Source organism: Acinonyx jubatus, chromosome B2 (genome assembly GCF_027475565.1).
Source record: "Acinonyx jubatus isolate Ajub_Pintada_27869175 chromosome B2, VMU_Ajub_asm_v1.0, whole genome shotgun sequence".
Lineage (NCBI taxonomy): Eukaryota > Metazoa > Chordata > Mammalia > Carnivora > Felidae > Acinonyx > Acinonyx jubatus.
Window position 1 is genome coordinate 82,647,586 of NC_069385.1, and position 16,790 is coordinate 82,664,375.

Below are 16,790 nucleotides of genomic sequence, written 5' to 3' on the forward strand. Positions count from 1 at the left end.
GGCCTCCAACTACCTCCATGATTTTTCATATGCAATTAACATTCATAGCAGACTCAAAGAAATTAGACACATGATCAAATCAAGAGAAACAATTAAAAAACGGGGGAAAAAAACCCACAGGGGATAAAGATAATGGGATTATCACACTCTCATTTCTGTTAGAAGAAGAATACAATCTCTTTTGCATTTGGTGAATAGCATTATTGTGGAAAGATAACAATTTAGGAATCAAACAGACTTGTCTCTTTCTAGCTGAGTAACCTTCCTTATAGTCATAGGATTATTTCATGCATTAACAAAAATATACACAAACTGCCTATCCCTGCAATGGGCAGAGGGGTAGGAATTCAGTTATCAACAGTTCCCACTCAATTAGAAATACAGGTATCCTCTCTTAGCCTAACAACTGGTCATCAAGATGCATTCATCTGAGGAAAATTAGGCCTATCTAGTCATTGTGACCTAGCCCTTTCCCCATGTTATTCTGAAAAAATGCCTTAAGTCAATGAATGGTTCTCAAAGTGTGGCTGCTGGACCAGCAGAACCAGCATCATTTGCAAACACTTAAAATGCAAATTATCAGGCCCCACTCCAGATCTCCTAAATCAGAAACTCTGGAAGTGGGGTCCAGCAATATTTTTATCAAACCTTCCAGGTGATTCTGACGAACACTAACACTGGAGGGTCAATGCTCTGGGTGATTTTGATATATATAGCCTGTTAATCTCAGAAGCAAAAAGTTTCCATTAACGAATGATCATATAAAGGCACCCGGATGACTCAGTCAGTTAAGAATCTGACTCTTGGTTTCGGCTCCTGTCATGATCTCACGGTTTCTTGAATTCAAGTTCCATGTCGGGCTCCGTGCTAACAGTGCAGAGTCTCCTTGGGATTCTGTTCTCCCTCTCTCTGCCCCTCCCCCACCTGCGCTATCTCCCTCTCAAAATAAATAAATTAAAAAAAAATTTTTTTTAATGTTTATTTTTTGAGATAGAGACAGAAGTGCAAGTAGGGGAGGGGTAGAGAGAGAGAGAGAAACACAGAATCTGAAACAGGCTCCAGGCTCTGAGCTGTCAGCACAGAGCCCGAAGATGGGGCTCGAACTCACAAACCATGAGATCATGACCTATGTAAGCGGACGCTTAACTGGCTGAGCCACTCAGGCGCCCCTCAAAATAAGTAAATTCTAAAAAAACTTAAAAAAAAAAAAGGGCTGATCATACAATTTCATTCTATCTAGGCAATTACAAAAGCTAATATTTAGTGAATACTTACTATGAATAGGCATTATGTTAGTTACTTTATATTCAATCTCCATATTTTATACATTTCAGTAGTTCTTCAGATTGGGATTCAGCAAACACACCTAAAACAGGTCAATTACTTGCTGCTGTTGAGTGATAGGATTAATTTCCCACTTCAATTCTCTCCTTAACAAAATCTCTCCACCACATGTCATTTAAACTCTATTGACATTCTATCCTTGTGCTATGAAGATCAGTGAGCTGAAAAAGCAAAGTAACCTGTCCAAACTAGTTAAATGGCTTTAAACATTTAAAGACCAGTCTGATTCCAAAGTCTATGTGCTCCCATACTATACTGCATGAGAAATTTTTATAATGCTGTTTATAATGCTGTAGAAATATAAATAATGATGCTTAACAAGAAAAAAGCAGAAACAAACTGTGTTATTCCAGAAAGGACTCACCATTGGAATACCAACTATTCTACAGATACCAAAAAGGAACTGCACTAAATATTCCTTTATATAAATGTAGAAAGTTCATCTTTCCTTTTAAGAATTGTTTAAGCCAAGGGGCACCTGGGTGGCTCAGTTAAGCGTCCAACTTCAGCTCAGATCTCGCGGTTCATGGGTTCAAGCCCCACATCGGGCTCTGTGCTGACAGCTCAGAGCCTGGAGCCTACTTTGGATTCTGTGTCTCCCTCCCACTCTGCCCCTCTCCCACTTGTGCTCTGTCTTTCTCTGCCTCTCAAAAAAAAAGCGTAATAAAAAAAAAATAAATAAAATAAAATTCAAGATGATATATTCAATCTGGATGTTCCTGAAAAATTTTAATTTTTCTTCCCCTCTGTCCCTCTGTTTAATAGCCTAACACAGTTTTCTAGCTAATGCAAGCATAAGATCAGGAGAACTGTAGACAGAAGGATTAGCACAAAACAATCGTGATTACAAAACCAACTTTAAATATAGGCATTAGCCACTGGTGGAAGACTCAGTGGAGCCATGCACTATATAGGTTACATAGCCTCACAATTCTCACAACCATCCTATAAAATGGACAATTATTAGCAGGTCTAGAATCTGATACTCTGATGAACTACTCTAATACTTTACTCATCCAAAAAAAGCTGTTTCTCTCAACTGAGTATCAATCCACATGGAAAACCTTTACACAGTACAAACAACAGGACAGGGATCAGCAAACCTTTTTTGTAATTTTTTTTTTAATGTTTATTTATTTTTGAGAGAGAGACAGAGAGTGAGCAGGAGAGGGGCAGAGAGAGAGGGAGACACAGAATCCGAAGTAGGCTCCAGGCTCTGAGCTGTCAGCACAGAGCCCAATGCAGGGCTCAAACCCACGAACCATGAGATCATGACCTGAGCCGAAGTCCAATGCTTAACTGAGCTACCCAGGTGCTCCAGCAAATCTTTTTTGTAAAGGGTCACATAGCAAGTATTTCAGACTTTGTGGGTCAACAGTCTCTGTTGAAACTACTCAACTCTGTCCAAAAAATTCAAATCTGTGTTATAGCACGAAAGCAGTAATAGATAATACATAAACAAATAAGCACAGCTGTTTTCCAATAAAATTTTATCTATAAACACAAATTTAAATTTCATATAATATTTGCATGTAATAAAACAGTATTCTTTTGACTTTGGGGGAAATCATTTAAAAATGGTTCTTAGGCCATAGATTGTAGGCCAAATTGGCCTGTAAGCCTTAGTTTGCCAATTCTGTATTATATATTCATCAAGCAACAAATGAACATAGTCAGTTACTAGAATTTAAGCTCCACAGGAAAAAGAAACTTGACTACTTTGTTCACTAGCATCTGGAACACTGTGATCTATACATATTTGTCGCATGAATAAATTTTTCATTGGGACTATGAAATGTGCAAAAATTATCAACATATGGTTATCATCCACCCGAACTTATCACACATCAAATAAATCAATTTAAGGAAAAAATAAGTATTCAAGAAATATAGCACGTAAGAATTTCAGATAAGAAGATAACCTAAAAGAATCTATTAAATGATTACACATTTATAACGTACATTACAGGGGTTTTTGGGTGGCTCAGTTGGTTAAGCATCTAACTACTGATTTTCGTTTATGTCATGATCTCATGGTTTGTGAGATTGAGCACCGCATCATTGCGGAGCCTACTTAGGATTCTTTCTCCTCTCTCTCTGCCCCTTCTCCCACTTGTACTCCCTCTCTCTCAAAATAAATAAATGTTTTTAAAAAAGTTCATTAAAGGGGTGCCTGGGTGGCTCAGTCAGTTGAGCGTCAGACTTCCACTCAGATCATGATCTCGCGGTATGTGAGTTCGAGCCCTGTGTCGATAGCACAGAGCCAGGTGCCTGCTTTAGATTCTGTGTCTCCTTCTCTCTCTGTGCCTCTCCTTCTCCGCTCATACTCTGTTTGTCTCTCAAAAATAAATAATCATTAAAAAAATTGTTTAAAGAAAAAAAACACACCACATAAACTGAAAACCAATGTCACAGAAGTTAGTAACTGAAAACACCTTTTATTTTTCCCTGCAGAGTTTACTATATTTCTGTCCACCTAAAGAACCCCTAAATAGTAGCACTCTAAGCAATCCAGATGTCAAAATAAAAGCTAGAGGGGCACTTGGGTGGCTCAGTCAGTTAAGCGTTCGACTTCGGCTCAGATCATGATCTGTGGTTCCTGAGTTCAAGCCCTACGTCAGGCTCTGTGCTGATAGCTCAGAGCCTGGAGTCTGATTCGGATTCTGTGTCTCCCTCTCTCTCTGCCCCTCTCCTGCTCACACTCCATCTCTCTCTCTCTCTCTGAAAAATAAACATTAAATAACATTTTTAATAAAAAAAAAAAAAAGCTAGGGAAAACTGCAATGTGAAAAAAACCTCATAGTTTTTCATTGTAACTTCATAAAGAAAAATTTTAGAGTACTAAGAGAAAATCTTCAAATTCTATAAATTCCCTTAATTACAACAAAATAGAGATGTTGTAGGAGAAAAAAAAACCCACAAAGATGGAGGGAAAGTAAATTTAAAAGCCCCTATAATACTATTCAACTGTAAATACAAGAAATCTATGAAGAGGGTACCATGTCAAAATAGTAAAAATTCAACTTTGACCACATACTTCCCAAGATTACAAGAAAATAGGAACTTTCATATATTATTAGCGGGAATGGCAAATGCTAACTCCTATGAATGAGGCATTTGGTAATAACTAGCAAAATTACATATATATTTACCCTCTGAAACAGCAACTGCAATTCTAGGAATCTATCCCAAAAGTATACTGTAAAGATATGAAAAGATATAAGCATAAGGCTTTACTTATTTATTTTAAAGCATAAGGCTTTATTAAAGCACTACTTATAGTAACAAAAGACTAGGAAACACCTCTGCTCATCACTAGGCAATCAACTAAATATCTACTGTTTATCCACTCACGGGAATACTATGTAACAATAAAAGAGATGATACAGAGGTTTTTTTAAAAATGTTTTATTAATTTTTGCCAGAGGGCGTGAGCCAGGGAGGGGCAGAGAGAGAGGGAGAGAAGATTAGAAGTGGGCTCTGCACTGACAGCAGTGAACCCGAGGCAGGGCTTGAACAGACGAACCCGTGAGATCATGACCTGAATCAGATGTCCAACTGACTGAGCCACCTAGGTGCCCCAAGAGATGATAAAGATCTCTAAATACTTTGCAGACTATACTGTTAAGCAAAACAATCGAAGTATCAAATAGTGTGGGCAGTTTCTCCAAGAAAGGATGTATATTCTATTAAAAAAGTGAAGAGGGGTGCCTGGGTGGCTCAGTCGGCTGAACGTCCGACTTCAGTTCAGGCCACGATCCCATGGTTTGTGGGTTCGAGCCCTGCACTGGGCTCTGTGCTGACAGCTCAGAACCTGGAGCCTGCTTCGGATTCTGTGTCTCCCTTTCTCTTTGCCCCTCCCCTACTCACGCTCTGTCTCTCTGTCTCTCTCTCTTTCTCTCTCTCAAAAAATGAATAAATGTTAAAAAAAAAAAAAAAAAGGAAGGAAGAAAATTAAAATGAAAGGCTAAACCATGTAATTTTTTAAAAAGGTTACCTATTAGTGAAAGAGAAGAGGATAGAGGAAATCAGAACAAAACCTAGACTTCTCTGAATAAAACTTCTTTTATAGATAGGACTTTCAAATCACAAAAATGTTTTTTGTATAATTATAAAACAAACTCATTTTAATTGATTTAAAAAAAAAAGTAGTAGGGGCACCTGGCTGGCTCAGTCGGAGCTGCATGTAACTCTTGATCTCGGGGTTATGGGTTCAAGTCCCAGGTTGGGTGTAAAGATTACTTAACACAAATAAAAAAAATTTTTTTTAAAGTTCACTCAAAAAAACAAAAACAAAAACAAAAACACACAACATAGTAATTTAAATACTCATTCCGAATAGGATATACCTGACGGTGCCACCAAACACCAACAAGCAAACAGAAGGAAAAAAAATATTAATCATTTTATTAGTAATTATATTCGTATTGGTATTGTGAAACAATCTCGTAGGACAAAGCAAGTAAGTAATTAAGTTAACATCATTAGGAAAAAAGACACTAAACCCAAAAGCCATTAAAGGAAAAAAGATCAATATTTTGACAACATAAGAAAACTTTTTATCCAAGGCAATAATCGTCAAAAGCAAATGCAAAAGACTAGTAAAAAAAAAATGGTTTAAACTATTAGCAGATAGTATCACAGCAAGGGGCCAAATTCTCCAAAAGACTCTATTTCATCAATCTATGAAACCATTATAAGACACGTATCATTGTAAATACAAATGTGCAAACAAATTTTTCTAAATGAACTATGTCATGCCATTATTATTATGCATCTAGATAGATTTCAGAGATGTCAAAAAAGTGTTACTTAAACTCAATATAGTAAGAATTCACATGAATCAATAATATTCTACAGACTAAATTAAAAAAATGGGCAAAGATATTAACTGACAGTTATCAAAAATGAAAAATAAATGGACTACACATATGAAAACACATTTAACCTTACTCATCATAAAAGAAATGCAAATTAAGACTATATTGAGAGATGCCTGGGTAGCTCAGTCAGTTAAGCGTCTGACTCTTGATTTCAGCTCAGGTCATGATCTCATGATTTGTGAGATTAAGCCCCATCTGAGGCTGCACTGACAGCACAGAGCCTGCTTTGGGATTCATTCTCTCTCTCTCTCTCTCTCTCTCTGATGCGCTCTCCCTCTCCCTGCCTCCCCCACTCACTTTCTCTCTCTCTTAAAATAAACTTTAGAAATATATATATATAAATCTTCTTTTGAAGTATTAGTTTTTAGTATACAACCTAAAAAAATTACCAAAAAAAAAAAATCAGAAAAGCAACACTTGCCTTTTTTCCTTTTGAGGTCTCAGAATCCTCATCTTCACCCACACTGAGTAGATTTGCCTCACTACACAGAAAACAAGGGGGAAAAAACCTTAAGTGACAATTACAACCCATACATTAATTCAGAAGTTTTATTCTCTTTGCTTACCTAATTCAGGGACCAGCAAATGTTTCCTATAAAGGGCCAGAGAGTAAACATGGTCTTTATACCAACTACTCTGCCATTTTGGTATGAAAGCAGCCACAGACCACAGGTGTGGCTGTGTTCCAATAAAACTATTAACAAAATCTAATGATGGGCCAGACTCAGCCAATGGGCCATCGTTTGTTGCCCTTGCTATAAATGAACATATAATTTTTGTTTTCCTAACTGTAGATTCCATTTACAGTCACTCATTTTTCCTTTCTGTCTTAGATTTAAAATTAGGGGAAAAGAACAGAGAAACAAAATAGAGAAAAAGCTGGTAAGAAAACCTTAGCTGATATAAAGAAAGTAATTCCAATGGTGTTACCACAGTAAAACAGTTACACCTTTGCAACTCCTGGAAATATCAACACTTTAGAATCACTGGCCTGAGACTCTAAAAGATCAGACTGAGATATCTATTTAATCTCAAAATATTAAAAAAGCTGAAGCTCCTAAGGATCCTCTTATAATGATAAACCAAAGAGTATGATTCATAAATGAAATATACAGAACAAGTAATATAATCATGACAAATCTAACAAAGAAAGTCAAAACACATTCTTCTAAAGACAACTGTTAACCTATTTTTAGTAAAATCTTAGTTATTTATAATAAAAATGTAAAATATTTGTTTCATTGCTGTTTATACACATCCCAACTTTTTTACTAGTAAAAATTCTCTTTTTTCCAAACATTTTACAAAAATATTTAAAAGGTGGTATACTTTCTACTCAATTTTGGATCTAATTCAAAATTTTCAAAATTACATAAGAAAAATATATTATTTATAGTGATAAAATATAATACTAAATATTATATATATAATTATAATAAAATACTTGCATTTTATTTATTATATAATAATAAAAGACAGGAGAGAAAGATGACCACAAAATACCAATTTTAGGTGAAAACCTTACCAGTTCGAAGTTCTCCTTCGAATAAAAGTTTACAGTCAGTTCAATATCTCATAGATGAAAACACATGAAAGTGGTAATGATGAATGGAGCTGTTGCCCAGACAGAAAAGTGAAGCACCTACAATATTTATTAGCCAATATCTTCTGAATGACTTTTTGTGTAGAAATTTTTAAAAATACTTATAGTTTGGTAGAACTCCTTGTATATATTTATGTATCTCTGAATTTGTTCTGGCCCAGTGGAAAACCAGATCAACAAACCAAGGCACCTAATAGCAATGGTGACTTTGTAATACAAATCTCGTGATATGCAAAAGGTTGTATTAAAACTATCATTTAAATTTTACAAAGCAGTCATTCTAAGCACACTAACAAAGTGTAATAACTGCTCTGTTTAACTTTTGCCTGAGTTAACATCTGTGTTTATCATTTATATAGTTTCTGCTTTCTCTGGTAGTAATGTGATCTAAGATGGATAGGGCAACTGGGAAGAAAGATACACTATAGGACTTAAACTTTCACAAAAAACTCAGGGGTCTTAATGTGGGTTCACTTACTCATGATAAACAGTAGCTTTTCAAATCAGAAATGTTATTTAAAAAAAAGAACAATTTCTTTAATTGAAAATCTTTAATGATCAATTTTTAATAACCTTACATGTATTACATGCACATAATCATTTCAAAAGACACATAATCATTCACATGCACATAATCATTCAAAAGAGAAATGAAAAAGCAAAATTATTTAATAAAAATCTGCTTTTTCTTTCCTTGATGCTACTATAAAAGATGTTTTCTTAAGAATACCATACTCTTAAAAATACTTCCATGGAATATAAATCATTTTTCAATGAAATGTCATTCTTATAAAATATGTGACGGAAGAAAAAAAGTTCTTACTCTTTATCTGTATCTCCTTCACTTTCGTCTCCATGATCAAAGCTCCAATTATTTTTAAAACCTCCATCTCTCTTAGATTCTGATCTAGCCAAAGCTGAAATAAAACAGAGATAAATATTCATTAACAAAGCTATTCAATATGAAATAAAATTTAGCATTTCTCAAGCTCTTTGATTAGTCTAGATGTTTTCTTAATTTTCTTGCTTTTTGAATATTTCTTATAAACATCTTATCTCCAAAATGAAAAAGAACACATTAAAATCTGTTTCTGCTAATTTACAGTTGTCCATATGCATGAGTTTGTTACCAAGAAGAAACTCAAATTGGTAAGATTTGATACAATAAAAACAGAGGCGGAGCATATGAGTATGTATAAAATATATAAAAACCAACCCTGTATGTCCATATTTGATCACTGATCAAATTACTACCTGTTACTTTGTTATTTTGTTTATAAATCATTTATGAGAACTATATCCAGACACTAGCCTTTTCTTTACTTCAGTCAATCATCTCTGCCTTTTAACAGAAGAGAAATCAATGTTTTCTGCGTTGACAATATGGTGAACTCAATGTCCAGGAAAATCCTCTAGATCAGAACACCACATATACTCATGATGAGTTTTAAAATTTTAAGTGAGTGGCTAAAACCCTCTGAAACCATAAACAACCAGAAAGTGGGAACTGAGAGATAAATGAGTTCTGAAGCTGGCATTTGTCTCAGAGTCAAAAACCTCATGGCCTAGATCCTGGGCTTTAAGATCAAGTTTGGGATGCCAGCAAGATGAGAGGTTAAACTGATGACCAGAAGATCTGAAGGGCAACCTTAAAATTAGGTGAACTAGGAGAAAAAAAGAAACTGAAAGAAAGTAGGAATAATTCTGATGTCTTTCCTTTGCTCTGGGTTTTTAGGTTAAACTGATGACAAAGTGTATTTATCTCATGGTTAGGGAATTCCTAACCACAAGCTCACAATTACTCAGGTTTGGGACCAGAATTTTCATAACCATAACCTGCAGGACCCAGGAAAGTCTATAATTAAAACAGTCTCACAAGAGGCTGAGTATCACTAGATGTTGGAAAAATGCAAATCAAAACTATAATGAGATACTCAGTCATTAGGAGAGCCATTATTTTTAAAAAACATGAAATAGTAAGTGTTGGTAAAAATGTGGAGAAACTGGAAATTCTGTGCATCGCTGGTGGGAATGTAAAACAGTGCAGCCACCATGGGAAGTTCGGCAGTTCCTCAGAGTTAAACAGAATTACCCTATGTTCCAGAAATCTCATTTCTACGTTCGTACCCAAAATAACTGGGACAGCACGGACTCTGATACTTACATACCAACATTCATAGTAGCATTAATCACATAGCCAAAGGTGAAAACAACTCAAATGTCCAGCAAAAGATGAATAAATAAATAAAATGTTCTGTGTATATATGCATATACATACACACACAGAGGAATATTATTCAGCCATAAAGGAATCAAATTCTGATACATGCTACAACATGGATGAACCCTGAAAACATTACAATGAGTTAAACAAGCTAGCCATAAAATAACATATATTGTATGACTCCACTTATATGAGGTATCAAGGATAGGCAAATTCAGAAGCAGAAAGTGCGACAGAGGTTAACACGGGTTGGAGAAGGAGAAGAATGGAGAGTTATTTTTTTAATTGGCATATGGTTTTTGTTTGGGATGATGAAAAAGTTCTGGAAATGAATGGTGGTAATGATTGTACAACAATATGAAAGTACTTAATGACAATCCAAATTGTACACTTGAAAATGGTTAAAATTGTAAATTTTGTTATGTATATTTCTGCTACAATAAAAAACCATTTTTTAAAGCCCCACCCTGCAAAAAGCCTCTATGTGACTAACAGAATCAAATATAAATCCTCTCTAAAAATTTCAATACAGCCTCAAAAAGAGTTTCAAAGAATAGGAGTTCACAACCAAAATTATGAAATGGGAAGGAAGAAGTCACTATGAGCAAATCTGAAACTTCTTTACATGTATACTGGGGTTGGACAAATAATAGTGTATAATGGATGCAAGGTTTCTCCCTGTCAGAGAAAGAGGTTACAAATAAGCAACAGAAAAGAAAACCAGAATGAACTCTGTTTATTCTAATGGTACTAGAGAAAGAGATATCAGTATGAATCCATATTTGTTTGACATATATACAGATAGGTAAAAGAACAAATATAGGCATGTCTTGTAGCATGGGTTAGTATACAGAACTAAGGCTCTCTTCTCTGAGAGGTCTAAAAAGCAGTGACAGCCTAGTGGCAACAAGTACACTTACAGCCAGATCCTGATTTTTAAATATCATTCTCTAATAAACGGAGCTCAGGCTCCTAGAAGAAATGACTGATTCTAAGGATGGGGCAGGGAAAATACAAGATAAACCTGGAATATTCTGTATACTAGGAAATAAGGAGGTTCTTTTTCCACACACACACACACACACAAAAAAAAAAGATGGGGGAATATCAAAAGGTTTCAGGAGCCAAACTGAACCTCCCAATAGTTGAACAAGGGTGAAACAATTTTAGCAAAAATAAGCAACAGTATTGAATTATAACTCCCAAAAGTAAACAAATATTCACGAAGTCATACTGACATAAATGACTGAATGAATAAATAAATGGGAAAAAGGGACATACTTTCCTTAAAAAAGAATTCCAAATGATATATGCACAAACTCTTTCCTATAAGAGATGAAACTTAATTCCCTTTCCCTTCAGTATAGACTGGACTTGGTAACTCAATTACAAGCATCGACTACAGAAAGGGAAAAAAGTCAACTGACAGTGATATCTGACAATCACTACCTCAGCGATAATTAAGGTTAAAATCAAAAGTGATGTCTTATTCACAGGATGTAGTATTTAATACGATGTGATGAAAATGCCACTTCAGCTCTGTGGTCTTCTTCCCAAAAACCCATAATGCCAGTTAATCATGAGAAAACATCAGATAAACTGAGAAACAATCTACAAAATACCTGACTAGTATGCTTTTAAAAAGGAAGGAAAGATTAAGAAACTATTATAGATCAGAGGAGACTAAGGAGATGTAACGATCAAAATGCGGTATCCTGGATTGGACCTTGGAATAAGAAAAGGACATTAGTGAAATAACCAGGGAAGTGCAAATAAAGTCTGTAGTTTGGGTAATAGTATTATAGTTATGTTAATTTCCAAGTTTTTAACAAATGTACTATGATCATACAAGGTGCCAACATTAAGAAAAAATGAATAGTATATAGAAACTATGACATCTTCGAAACCTATGAATTTAAAATTATTCCCCAAAAAGAACATTAAAAAATCAAAAGTAAAATGAACCTGTTTTAAAAAAAGATGGTTAGGTGAAAGTTATGCTACCAAGACAGAAAAGGTAATTAAACTATAATGATTTCTAAGCTAATGAAGACTCATAATCGAGCAACTAGTATCCATCAACTAGGCAAGTTAGTCAAAAAGGCCACGAGGCAGCGAAAAGTCAAGAAATGTTTATTATTTATGCACTAAAGGAACTAGGGTTCTAAACACACAATTCTGACACATCTAGTCATATGATTTCCCAATCCACAGATTAGAACCTCTAAATGTATAAATGAAAGAACAATCAACAGATTAGAACCTCTAAATGTATAAATAAAAGAACAATAACCTCGAGAAAGTGATTACTGCCAATAAAAAAAAATAAGTTAGAAAAAACAAACACATTTTTAAAACATAAGTTTAGGGCAACTTACAGTAGGAGCAAAACCTTAAATCCTTAAAAGTCCTAGAGAGCATTTCACATTTCAATATCCTGCTATAGCTGATATTAGTAATAATGAGAATAGAAAATTATGTCCACTAAACTCCACTTACAAAATCAAGTGGAAGAAGAGATAAAGGTTAAGAAGAGATCCCAGCAAGTATCACAAATCAAATAAATGCATTTTTCTCCATATGCTTCACTAAAATGACAGTAAAGGAAGGAGAGGAGAAAAAGTAGAAACCCTTAAGAACAAAAAGAAAAGCAAAAAGGAGATAACAGTACATGAGAGATGTAACTAAACTGAAAGATGAAAACGTGATGGATGGGGAGGTACTGACTTAGTTGATTAGAGAAAACACACCTAAATACCTACAAGGGCACAAATATTACCAAACTGACACAAGAAGATTTGAACACTGCTGCATCAATAAAAGAAACTGAATTATTACAAATATTTCCATGAAGAAATATTCAGGCCCAAAAGACCTCTCTAGTAACTTTTTAAACAGGTTATTTTTATTTCACAGTAAGTAATTTCGTCCTATTTTTTAAGTAAACTCTACCTCCAACATGGGGCTCAATCTTACAACCCCAAGTTCAAGAGTCACATGTTCTAATGACTGAGTTAGCCAGGTGCCCCTATAGTAATTTCTTTCAAGCTTTTAAGAAAGAGCAACACATTTATTTTCCCAGAAAATAAAAGAAGGGGAAATACCCTGCACTGACTTCGCAAAGTAAAGAGTATCTGGATTCCAAACCTGACAATGACACCCAAGGAAGGAAAATTACCACTCTCTCATGGAGACAAATATAAAATCCTAAATAAAATATCAGCAAATCAAATCCAGTAATATGTAAAGAAAAATATATACTAATCGAGCAGAGTTTATTCCAAAAGAATCAACATTTAAAAATCATAAATATAATTCACAAAACAAATACTTTGCAACAAACAGAACACAGTAACAAATACTGTTCAGGGGCACCTGGGTGGCTCAGTCAGTTAAGCGCCTGACTCCTGATTTTGGCTCAGGTCATGATTTCACAGTTCCTGAGTTAGAGCCCAGCGTTGGGCTCTGCGCTGACAGTGTGGAGCCTGCTTGAGATTCTCTCTCTGCCTCTCCCCTGCTTGTGTGTTCTCTCTCTCCTTCTCTAAATAAACTTCCAAAAATTTCTTTAAAAATTAAAAAAATAATTTTTAAAAATTTAATAAATACAGTAGACATTAATCCAACTACATCAATAATCACTCTGAACATCAATGGTTTAGGTGCACCAATCAAAAGACAGAGTTGTCAAAGTGGATCAAACAACAGACCCAACCATATGCCATCTACAAGAAACATACTTCAGACACTAAATAAACAAACGGACACATACAGATTAAAAGTAAACAGATGGGGAAAGATACACCACACTAACAATAATCAAAAGAAAGCAGGAGTAGCTATGTTTTCAGACAAAGCAGATGTAAAAGCAAGGAAAGTTATTAGACATAAAGAAGGGCATTACACAATGTTAACAGAGTCAATTTTCTTTAATTTTTTAATATTTATTTTTGAGAGAGAGAAAGCGCACCTGCGCAAGTGGGCCAGAGAGAGAAAAGGCACAGAATCTGAAGCAGGCTCCAGCTCTGAGCTGTCAGCACATAGGCTGATGAGGGGCTTGAACCCATGAACCATGAGATTATGACCTGAGCTGAAGTAGGATGCTTAACCATCTGAGCCACCCAGGCACCCCAACAGAGTCAATTTTCAAAGAAGACATAACAATCCCTAATATGTATGTACCTAACAACAGTGTTAAACTATATAAGGCAGAATCTAATAGAATTCCAAGAAGAAAACAGAAGACCTGTTATAATAATTGGAAACTGTAACATTCCTGTATTAGAAATGGACTGTGACAGTGGGCAGAAAATCACTGAGAACAAAGTTGAACTCAATAATACCACCAACCAACTGGAGATGATGGACATCTACAGACCACTTCTTCATCCAACAACACAAAAATACACATTTTTCCCAAGCTCACATGGAACGATTACTAAGACAGACTACATTCTGAGCCATAAAACACTTTAACAAATTTACAGAAACAGAAATCACACGTCTGCTCTGAGATCACAACAGGATTAAACTAGAAATCTATAAGTGAAAGGCTAGAAATCAACAAATGGAAAATTCCAAAATACGTGGAAGGTTAAAACACCTCTAAATAACAAATGGATCAATGAAGAAACTTCAAAATAAATTTAAAAATATTTTGAACTAGATAAAAATGAAAGCACAACTTACCAAATTTGAGAGATATAATGAAAGCAGTATACACAGGGAAATTTATAGCACTGAAAGCATGTATAAAGAAATATCTCAACTACATCACCTAAGCTTCTATCTTAGGAAGCTAGAAAAAGAGCAGTTCAAAACTGAAGCATAAGAAAAGAAATAATACAAATTAGGGCATAAATCAATGAAACTGAATAGGGAATCAATCAAAAAAAAAAATCAACAAAACCAAAATCTGGTTCTTTAAAGACTAATATAATCCATAAGCTGCCAGCCAGGCTAATTAAAAAGAGGGAAAACACAGGGATACCTGGGTGGTTCACTCAGTTAAGCATCCAACTCTTAGTTTCAGCTCAGTTGATCATCTCATGGTTCTCGGGATGAAGCTCTGTAGCGGGCTCCACACTGACAGCATGGAGCCTGCTTGGGATTTTCTTTCCCCTCCCTCTCAAAATAAATAAACTTAAAAAAAAAAAAGGCGGGGGGGGAAGACACAAATCACTAGTATCATAAATGAAAAAGGAACATCACTACAGATCTCATAGATATTAAAAGAATAAAGGAATAGTATTAACTCCACATCCAAATTTAATAACCCAGATGAAATGGACCACTTCCTTGAAAGATACAAGCTGCCAAAACTCACACAAAAAGAAACAAATGATCTACATAAGCCTCTATCAAAGAAACGTAATCAATAATTACTTTCCAAAACAGAAAACACCATGCCCAGACGGGTTCACTAGTGAATTCTACCAAATATTTATGGAAGAAATTGTATTAATTCTCTATTATCTCTTTCAGAAGATAGAAGCATTCTATGAGACCAACAGCACCTAGCATCAAACCAGATAGAGACATTTACTAACAAATTGAATCCAACAATGTGTAAGAATTATGCACCATGACCAAATGGGATTTGTCCCAGCTTTGCTGGACTGGTTCATCATTCAAAAATTAATGTAATCCATTTCATCAATAGGCTGAAAAAGAAAAGTCATACAATCCTATCGATAGAGGCAGAAAAAGCACTTGATGAAATTCAACTCCTATTCATGATTTTTAAAACTCAGTAAACGAGGAATACGGAGGAACTCCCTAAACTTAATAAAGAGCATCTACAAAAATCTACAGCCAACATCATACATAATGGTGAGAAACTGAAGCTTTTCCACTGAGATCAGATACAAGGGAGGAATGACCTCTCATCATTCCTTTTCAATAATGCACTGGAAATTTTGCTAATTCAATAAAACAAGAGAAGGAAAAAAGAGAGCTATAGATTGGGAAAGAAGAAATAAAACTTTGTTCAGAGATGATATTTCCACATAAAATCCAAAATAATCCATCAAAAAAAATGCAACTAAGAAGCAATTATACTGTCTGAAGAATATAAGATTAATACAAAAAGGTCAATTGCTTTCCAATATACCAATAATAAAAAAGTGGAATTTGAAATTAAAAGCACAATACCACTTACATTAGCATGCCCCAAAATATAATACTTAGCTGTAAAGCTAACAAAATATGTACAAGAGCTATAAGGAAAACTACAAAACTCCAATAAATGTAATCAAAGTAGAACTAAATATCATGGATAGCACGACTCAATATTGTCAAGTTACCAATTCTTCCCAACATTATCTACAGATTTAATGCAATTGCAATAAAAATCTCAGCAAGTTATTTTGTAGATAGTGAGAAGCAGATTATAAATTTATGCGGAGAGGCTAAAGACCCAGAATAGCCAACACAGTATTTATGAAGAACAAATCTGGAAGACTAACACCACCCAACTTTGAGTCTTACTATAAAACTACTGTAATCAAGTCAGTGTGGTGTTGGCAAATGAATAGACAAATCAGTAGAAAAGAACAGAGAACCCAGAACAGACCCACGTGAACATAATTAGTTGATCTTTGACAAAGGAACAAATGCAATACAACGTAAGAAAAGTTAGTCTATTCAAAAAAATGGTGCTGAAACAACTGGACATCCACATGCAACAAAATGACTCTAGACACAAACCTCACATCCTTCAAAAAAATTAATTCAAAAT

The 16,790-nt window shown here is 34.8% G+C and overlaps 1 protein-coding gene across 7 annotated transcripts in view; it reads right to left on the reverse strand.

Annotated features, from left to right (window-relative positions):
* SENP6 (SUMO specific peptidase 6) overlaps positions 1-16,790 on the reverse strand; it is a 114,167-nt gene that overhangs the window by 83,159 nt on the left and 14,218 nt on the right. For 6 of the 7 annotated variants that reach the window (XM_027057390.2, XM_053222560.1, XM_053222563.1 and 3 more), the window contains exons 2-3: positions 8,654-8,747; positions 6,649-6,709 (exon numbers count right to left, since the gene is read on the reverse strand). In XM_027057390.2, the coding sequence (XP_026913191.1) occupies positions 6,649-6,709; positions 8,654-8,747 (155 nt within the window). Of the gene's footprint in view, positions 1-5,505; positions 6,512-6,648; positions 6,710-8,653; positions 8,748-16,790 lie in introns of those variants that run through there. The other variant, XM_027057391.2, reaches the window with a different exon arrangement.